Consider the following 9,472-nt stretch of genomic DNA (forward strand, 5'->3'; position numbering starts at 1 on the left):
ACAGAGTCTTTGGAGACGTTCAGGAATTACATTTTTGTACGCTTAAAGCATTGTAGATGATGCAATCTTTATAATTAATACCCATGATGTCACTGAGGGTTAGGACGTAGGGAAACTGGGAAGTGTCTGGCCTCAAGTGATACACACTGGTTTTCACAATAAGTAGCTAAATAATGGTTACTGGAGGAGGAAAAAGGAATCTCTTCTCACGCTTCACACTGTACACTACTGGGAATTCTTCTAAGGGCCTTTCAGGGGTGTGAGGTGTCTCAGAGCTCAGGAGGTTGGATACAACTTGGATCTGACACGATGGGGGAGGGATGTTAATAAAAGATGCCCCTTGAAGTGGGTATTATCACAATTTCTAGCTGCTTACTTAGGGAAGTTTCTCAGAGGGACAAACCAGAATGTTTCTCAAATATTCAGGTCAAAACTAATTACTTGTTGCTGTTTGCTAAGTTACTTATGTTACCCTCAGAGCCATATCGACTTCTGACTCTAAAAAGATCATTGGGAACTAAACTGGAAAAAATTTATGATGTTTTGATGGTATAGCTGATATCTCTTGTATGGATATCAACTTAATGTAATATTTTTCACAAAACCATTGGAGATTTCAATGGTAGGCTCTGCTTGGTCAGAAATATAACCACTGCAAGGTTCAGAGAGAAGAACCATGAGCAGTAACAATGGGTCCCAGTCTGCAGCTGTACAGCTCTGCTATGAGAACATCAATGGGTCCTGCATTCAGACTCCCTACTCCCTGGGACCCCGGGTCATCCTCTACCTGGTCTTTGGCTCTGGGGTAGTGCTGGCTGTCTTGGGAAACCTCTTGGTGATGACTTCTATCCTTCACTTCAAGCAGCTGCACTCTCCAGCCAACTTTCTCATTGCCTCCTTGGCTTGTGCTGACTTTTTGGTGGGAGCCACTGTGATGCCCTTCAGCATGGTGAGGTCAGTGGAGAGCTGCTGGTACTTTGGGGAGAGCTACTGCAAACTGCATACCACTTTTGATGTGGCATTTTGTTATACTTCCCTCTTTCACCTGTGCTTCATCTCTATTGATAGATATATTGCTGTTACAGATCCTCTGGTCTATCCAACCAAGTTTACCCTCTCTGTCTCTGGGCTGTGCATTGCTGTCTCCTGGACCATCACTGTATCTTACAGTGGGTCTGTTTTTTACACAGGTGTCAATGATGATGGGCTGGAGGAATTAGTAAGTGCCCTAACTTGTGTGGGAGGCTGTCAGATTGCTGTGAATCAAAACTGGATCATAATTGATTTTTTATTATTTTTCATACCCAGTCTAGTTATGATTATTCTTTACTCCAAGATTTTTCTTGTAGCTAAATTCCAGGCTAAAAAGATTGAAAACACAGGTAGCAAAGAGGCATCTTCATCCTCAGAGAGTTACAAAGCCAGAGTGTCCAAGAGGGAGAGAAAAGCAGCCAAAACCCTGGGCATTGCAGTGATTGCATTTCTGATTTCATGGTTACCCTACTCACTTGACTCATTGATTGATGCATTTCTTGGCTTCATCACCCCTGCCTATGTCTATGAGATTTGCTGTTGGTTTGCTTATTATAACTCAGCTGTGAATCCCCTGATTTATGCTTTCTTTTACCCTTGGTTTCGTAAAGCTATAAAACTCATTGTCACTGGCAAAGTCTTACAGAATGGCTCTTCAACCATGAATTTGTTTTCTGAACGTGAATAAGGTTAGTATGATGAACACTGATCATGCATTTCTCCTGATATTTATAATTTTCTAAAGTATTCTTTTATTAATTTAGAATTGCCAAATAACCGAAACTAAATTTAAGAAATTAGCAAAACTTCTTAGAGGAGGTGAAAAAGAGTCATTTTTTCCTTTAGGCCAGGTCATAATGCTTTTCAGTGTTTTGGCAGTTATATGTCTCTCTGACTTTATTATAAAAAAATTCCTGACAGACATCACAAAAGATTATTTTTAGTGCCTCAGCTCTAAACGTTTTACAACGTTGGCTTATTGGGTCTCTCTCACTCTTTCATTCCACTATTCTTTTAATTCCCTGATATGCATTCTTGAATTGTTCTTCTTTATTTCATTTTCTGTCTCCAAAATTTCCCAGGATCCTGTGAAACATCCCAGCTCTCACCATGCTGTGCCTCCTTATTTGTTCAATTTTCATATGTGTTCCCTGATTCCTAGCTGTCCCTGACTGCCCACAAATGTGGGCAGCCTCTGGGAAGAGTCTGATTCTCTTTCTCTCACTGCCAAAGGAAAAAGCACTATTTAATATTTCCCTGTGACATTAATCAAACAGCACCCTGACTGGAGTAATTTTTATTGGGTGCTGAGTGAGACTAAGTTCCAGCATGTGATGTGTGGGGGATAGTTTTTATTAGAGATTGTCTTACTGACATTATTTCTCCTCTCCAGCTGTTATATCAGTTCCTACCTCACCAACTTGACTGACACAGGTTTTGGGAATTACCTGATATCACTTTTCCTACTCTGAAAATCCTGTACTTTGTTGATGCTGCCCATAATCACTTTCATCAATTCATTCACAAAATAACTTGACTGATTTTATGTCTCTAGAGTCTTTTCTTTTCATGTAATAAAACTAAACTGCAACTGATTACTGAGGTTTTTTGTTGTTTATGTGGTTATAAATTATTAAAGAGTTTTTCTTGGTTTTGCTTTGGCAAGTCTGAAGATTCTTTGAGTATTTTCACTCAACAAGTACAAAACATGTATTATGTGAATTATAATACCATTATTATGGTATATAATACCATATATGTATTATAATACTATTCAACAACTGGAGTAATACACAGATATATAATAAATAGTCCCTCCCATATATTTAGGAGTAGAGGACATAGGCTACATACCCAAGTTCTAAAAATCATACAGGAAAGAAGAATTTATTAGTCAGCCCTCTCCATGACTATTTCCTCTCCTCATATGGCATATTGAATGCCCCTTTGCAAAAGAAAATGTCTTATGACCTTTTAATTAAGTATATATCCTTTAGATTATAGGCCCTTCTCTGGCAAAGGCATTATTGAATACTTGCACCAAGAAAATCATGTTCTCCTACAATTACATGTATTGATTAATTAAGCTTGCAAATTTTAGAAGATTTCAGCAAAACATAAAATGGAAATTCACAAGCTTTGCACATTACCTGAATTCCTTTTTTAGTTGTTGCTTTACAGGTTGAAAAATCAGTGTTTGTGTAAATCTGAATAGGTTGGTATTCCCCTTAGGAATTCAGACTGGTGTCCCCATCTCTCACAAAGTCTCCCCATCATTCACACTAACTTGACTATAGCTCAGACTCACAAATTTTCACTCAGATTACTGCATAGATTTCCTCCATGATCTCCTTGCTTTACACCACTGCCTACTCCAGTCTGTCCTTGACATAGCTTCAAATGTTATTTCCCTTAAAGAACAGGTCTGATTATGTAGACAGCTCTTCCCTGTGCAATATTTTCCAGTAGTTTCTGTTTATATCTAGGATCAAATATAATCTCTTTTGGCATGTAAAGTTCTTCACAACTAGTTTCTGGGCTCAAAAATATCCTAAGGTTACAGTTTTAACTATTTCCTTGCTTGTAACCAACTTTGGGCTATCAATAGGGTATGGTTCAAGTCAGAATCAGTAGCCTCTGCCACCAGGTAGTTGCTGATTGTGAAAAATATAATGCAAGGAATAAGTGTGTGTGTGTGTGACATCATGGATGTTCCTATAAAAAGCTTTGGTTAGTTGCATTGAATATGTCATATATATAGTAGTCAGTAGGTATCTTGGTCAACCTGATGGTAGCATGTATAACCCCACAGATTCTATTTCCTGGTTTGAGAAGAGAACAGAACCTACTCCTGAATTTGATTTGCACTCTCTCTGTTCATCAGATTGTTTGATGATAGATCAAAGAAAGGTGAATCTTTTTCTCAATCAGTAAATAGTAGCATCCAAAACGATGAGAGAAATAGATGACTCTAATTGGAGACAAGAGAAGCAAAGACAGAAATTTTCCTTCAGAAACTAGTAGGTGTCTTTGGCTATTGGAAAAAGTCCATCAAAGAAGAAGAAATGAGCCATCTTAGGGTATTCTCTACTAACAAAATGACAGCAGGACTCTGCCCCCTAGGCATTATGATGTAATTCCCATTATGATACAAAATTTTATCATTACCTGAACATTAAATGAAAACATTGAGGTTACAGCAAGTTTACTGGTTACACCCACTAAATCCTTGGCTTGATCACTTATTTCCCATGACTGAATATATTGTTTGAGGTCACATTGCAAATATGGCCATGGAAAGTACTGAACAACTATATGTAAAGTCTTGACTAGGTTCCCTACTGACAGGATGTTGGGACAGAGATAAAATATTGCCCTTTAAGTTTTCACCAGAAGGAAAAATGGGAGTTGAGGTACAGAAATTCATCTGAGAATATCCTTTCCTTAGGTACATATATCGTGACTTCTAATGGTTGAAAAATGGGGCTTTGAGTACAGATGTCCCCCACTTGCTGCTGGGGGATACTAAAAGACGTAGCTAAGGTTTAGTAGCTAAAACTTTTATAATGTTTAGAAGTGTCTACTGAGGTAAGTGATCTGACTGACATATGGATTTAGTTTCTTGATTTTTTGCAAGTTACAACAAATAATAAAATTCAACATGAATAATCAAAAAATGAAGTTGCACTTTGAACATAGATAATAAAACTTGAAATTGAATCTTAGCCCACTAGGGGGCATAGTGGGTAGAGTGCTTGTTTAAATTCAGGAACACCTGCATTGAAATCCTGTCTATTACACTTATTAGCCAGATGACTCTAGGCAAGTCACTTAACCTTTACCAGACTCATTTTCTTCATTAGTAAAATGAGAAAATGAAGGGGTTGGACTCAATGACTTCTAAGGTCACTTCCAACTCTGAATCATGATCTCTAAAACTAGAACCACATGATCTTTCTGAAGAAAAAAAAAAAAAGCCCTGGCTTTATCTGGTGGCATTCAGAGTAGAGATGCTCCAGAACATTTGGTTGTCATTGTTCTGAGGTTCTTAGAACCAAAAGCAGAAGTAGTTTACGTAATTCTTTTCTATATGGTGTAATTTGCAAACAAAGAACACACCATTTAGCAGCAAGCTCTAATTTTGTTTTGTTTTGTTTTCTTCATATTCCCCAGTCCCAATAACATTATCTGACACATAGTTGGTGCTTAATAAATGCTTCTTGATTTAACACTGGAGGGTTGTCAATGAAGGTAGAGTGGCCTGTAAGAAGATGTCTCCTATAACAATAATGAATGACTCTTCTCCACAATTAATTCTTTCTTTGGACACATGCTCTTTGAGACAGAGGCTGAGGCTTACACCCTCCGATGACAGCTTCTTATGTAATCACCTTGCTTGGGGACGCTAACTAGTCTCATCTATCCTTTTTTTTCCCCTCTAGGCATCACTGGAACCTTACTTTCATTTCAAATAATCAAAGTAGGGTAGAATATACACTAATACAGTGTTAAGTATAGAAATGCATTTCACTCCACTGGGAATTGAATGAACAGGGAGAAGGGAACTGGGCAGTAGAGGGAAGGTATATTCAGGAAGAAATGAATCATAAGCAAAGCAAATGTAATCATTGTGAAAAGATGTTTGAAAGGAGAGAAAGGGTAAGAATGTGTTTACTGCTAATGGAAAGGAAAAGGGGACAAAGGAATAGAAACAGATTTAATTTAGCACAGACACTAGTGCTAAGTATATTTTCCAATTCTCACCTACTTCTTTGTAAAGAAGATGCAGGAAGTAAAGCTAGAAAAAAATGTAATAATATAGGATGGAAAGAAATATGTAATTAATGATCACAAAATGGGAATGGGATGAACTCACCATAAAACAGAAGAGGATAACAGAATGAATTAGAAAGCAGAATCCACAATATGTTGTTTATAAGAAACACAGTTGAAATATAAACATTCACACACTGTTAAAATTAAAGTGTGGGAGCAAAATCTATTATGATTCAGATGAACTAAAAAAGGTAGGAGTAGGCATGATCTTATATAAGACAACAATAAAAAATAGGCTTGATTAAAAGAGCTTTAATAGAGAAACTTCATTATGCTGAAAGGTACCAAAAACAATAAATTAATAATAATACTTAATAGATTGAATATCACCTAAATATTTAAAAGAAATGCTGAATGAGTTACAGGGACAGATGGACAATAAAACTATTATGTACCCCTTTCAGACCTAGACTAATGTAACCAAAAAAATAAAAACCAACCAGAAAGAATTTAAAGATCTGAAGAATATTTTAGCAAAGTAAGAGATGGTGTATCTCTGGTTATTATTGTATAGGAATAGAAAGGAGTATAGGTATTTCTCAGCTATTCATGATATTTACAAAAATTCACCTTGGATCAGGGCATAAACTTCACAAATAAATGCAGAAAAATTAAACATATTTTTTGATGGACTGTTCACAGTTTATTTTTTAAAACTTTTTCCAATTACATGTAAAAATAGTTTTCAACAGTCACTTTTATAAGATTTTGAGTTCCAATCTTTTTTCTCCTTTCCTCTTCCCCCTCCCCCTCCTCAAGATATCAGGCAATCTAATATAGTGTATACATGGACAATCATATTAAACATATTTCCCTATTAGTCCTGTTGTAAAGGAATAATTGGAACAAAAGGGAAAAAATCATTACAAAGAAAAAAAGGAGAAAAAGTATGCTTCAATCTGCATTCAGACTCCGTAATTCTTTCTCTGGATATGGATAGCTTGAGTCTTTTGAAATTTTCTTAGATTACTGTATTGTGGAGAAAAGCTAAATGTATCAAAATTGGTCATCACACAATGTCACTGTTACTATGGGCAATGTTCTCCAGGTTCTGCTGACTTCACTCAGTGTTAGTACATATAAGTCTTTTCAGGTTTTTCTGAAATCCACCTGCTCATCATTTCCTACAGCACAGCAGTATTCCATTATGTTCATATGCTACAACTTGTTCAGTCATTCCCCAAATGATGAATGTCCCCTCAATTTCCAGTTCTTAGCCACCACAAAAAAAACCCCAAAAACCTGATATAAATATTTTTGCACCTGTGGGTCCTTCACGTTTTATGTGGGTCATTTCTCCTTTTATGATCTCTTTGAGATACAGACCTAGAAATGGTATTGCTGCATCAAAGGGTAGGCACAGTTTATAGCCCTATGGGCACAGTTCCAAATTGCACTCCTGGATGGTTGGATCAGTTCACAACTCTACCAACAATGCATTCATGTTCCAATTTTTTTACATCTCCAAAACATAGTCTTTATTTACCATAACACAATAAAATTTACGTTCAATTAAAAGCCACTAAGTACATGAATGAAATTAATTGAAGATTAAATAACTTAATCCTAAAAAATTGATGGGTCAAAGAAAAAACAGAGAAACAACAAATACGTTCAGTAAAGATAATGAAAGCAAAGACAGCAAAATTTATGTGACACAAAGCCAATTATCAGTATCAAAATGAAGAATAAAAAATAAAGAAAAATTATTTTAAAATATTTGCCTTATAGTATGTCAATAAAATCACTCACCTTCTTTAAGGGTATAAATATTTACAAAACTATAAAATTCCAGATTAACAGAACAAGAAATAGAGAACTTAAATAACCAAACCTCAGAAAAAGAGATTGATCAAGTTACAAATGGGTACCCCGAAGAAACAGAATCAGAAGGATTTACAAATGAATTCAATTAAACATTCAAAAAGCAATTACTTCCAATGTCACATGCACTGCTTAAACAAATATGATAAGGAATCCTAATAAATTCATTCTAAGATACAGTTACAATTTTGATACATAAACTATGGTGAGTTAAAACAAAGAAAATGTTATTAATAAATGTAAACAAATTAGGTATACAACACAGAATAGTAAAATCACAATAGCCTAGTATTTAATAAAACTAAAAATCTCAGTTACTGGGGTAAAAACTCAGTATTAGAGAAAAACTAATGGAAAAACTGGAAAACAGTTTAAGAGAAACTAGTTGTAGACCAACATTTCAACACACGTAACAAGGAACAAATGAATACATGACTTTGACATAAACAAATTAGAAGAAATTATATTTCAGATCAATGCATGAGAGAAGAATCCTTTAGCAAACAATATAAAGGAATATAGAAAACAAATAGAAAACTGGGATTACATAAAATTAGTTTAAATGCAACTAAAATTATTAGGAAAACTAATAACAGAGGGGAAATTTTGTAGCAAGTCTTCTAGTAAGATTTTCATTTCCACAATATGGAATTGATTCAAATTTATAGGAATGAGTCATTACCCAAATGTTGATAGTCAAAGAATATGAACAGATAGTTCTTAAAGAAAATATTCAAGCTATCAATGGCTTAATTAAAAAAATATCCTGGTCACTAATGATTGAAGAAATGGAAATTAAAGTAACTCTTGAGGTTCCATCAGACTGACAAAATTTAAAAAGAAGGAAAATGACAGATCTTGCAAAGTCTATGAGAAATTAAGAACATTAATGTACTTTTGATGGAGGTATGACTGGTACAGCCATGCTGCAAATAAATTTGGAACTATGGCCCTAAATTTATGAAACTGTGTGTACCCTTTAATCTACCAATACCACTACTATTTTTTACCCCCAAAGAGATCAAAGAAAGTGGAAAACAATTATATGTATAAAATATTTATAGTAGCTCTTTTTGTCATGTCAAAGAACTTGAAATTAATGGGTCACCCATCACCTGGAAGAGTGGATGAACAAATTATGGTATATTAGTGTGATGAAATATCAGTGATATACTATAAGAAGTGATGAAGGGAATAGTTATAGAGAAGCCTTTGAAGACTTGTATGAACTGATGCAGAATGAAGTGAATAGAACCAGAAGAATAATTTACATAATGACAACATTGTAAAGGAAACTCAGAAAGACTTGGAAAGTGAACAACACAATGAACAAATTCCAAAGGACTAATGATGAAGCATGCTACTCATGTTTTGACAAATAAGTGATGAATTCATGGTACTGACTGAGACATTTTTAAGTAATAAATGCAGAATTATCTTTTACTATTATTGACAAACAGAACTCCTTTGAGGGTTGTATGATGGAAGGACTCATGCTTGATTTATGTTTGTTCTCTGGGTGCCCTTTTTATTTCCTTACCCCACTTCTTGGGAGGACCACTAGAACCACAGTCAGAAATACAATTGTTCCTCAGAAATCTGAAGTGGGGGTGGAATTGGAGCATTGGGTATCCTACTTCTCCAGTGATGAGAAAGTCAACCCCTTCCTTACAGTGCACCCTAAGAACTTCTAGACCTTGCCATCCTCCCTGATGATGAATCCTAAGAAGTACAAGCCTCTCCATCCTCTGTGTAACTGAACTCTCCTTTATATGGAGAA

At 35.4% G+C, this 9,472-nt stretch overlaps 1 protein-coding gene across 1 annotated transcript; it reads left to right on the forward strand.

Annotated features, from left to right (window-relative positions):
* The first annotated feature begins 432 nt into the window (after positions 1 to 432).
* Positions 433 to 1,730, forward strand: LOC140523803 (trace amine-associated receptor 6-like). Its single transcript, XM_072638452.1, has one exon. The coding sequence runs from the start codon at positions 677 to 679 to the stop codon at positions 1,718 to 1,720; it is 1,044 nt and encodes a 347-aa protein (XP_072494553.1). The 5' UTR covers positions 433 to 676; the 3' UTR covers positions 1,721 to 1,730.
* Positions 1,731 to 9,472: the final 7,742 nt, after the last annotated feature.

Source organism: Notamacropus eugenii, chromosome 2 (genome assembly GCF_028372415.1).
Source record: "Notamacropus eugenii isolate mMacEug1 chromosome 2, mMacEug1.pri_v2, whole genome shotgun sequence".
Taxonomy (NCBI): domain Eukaryota; kingdom Metazoa; phylum Chordata; class Mammalia; order Diprotodontia; family Macropodidae; genus Notamacropus; species Notamacropus eugenii.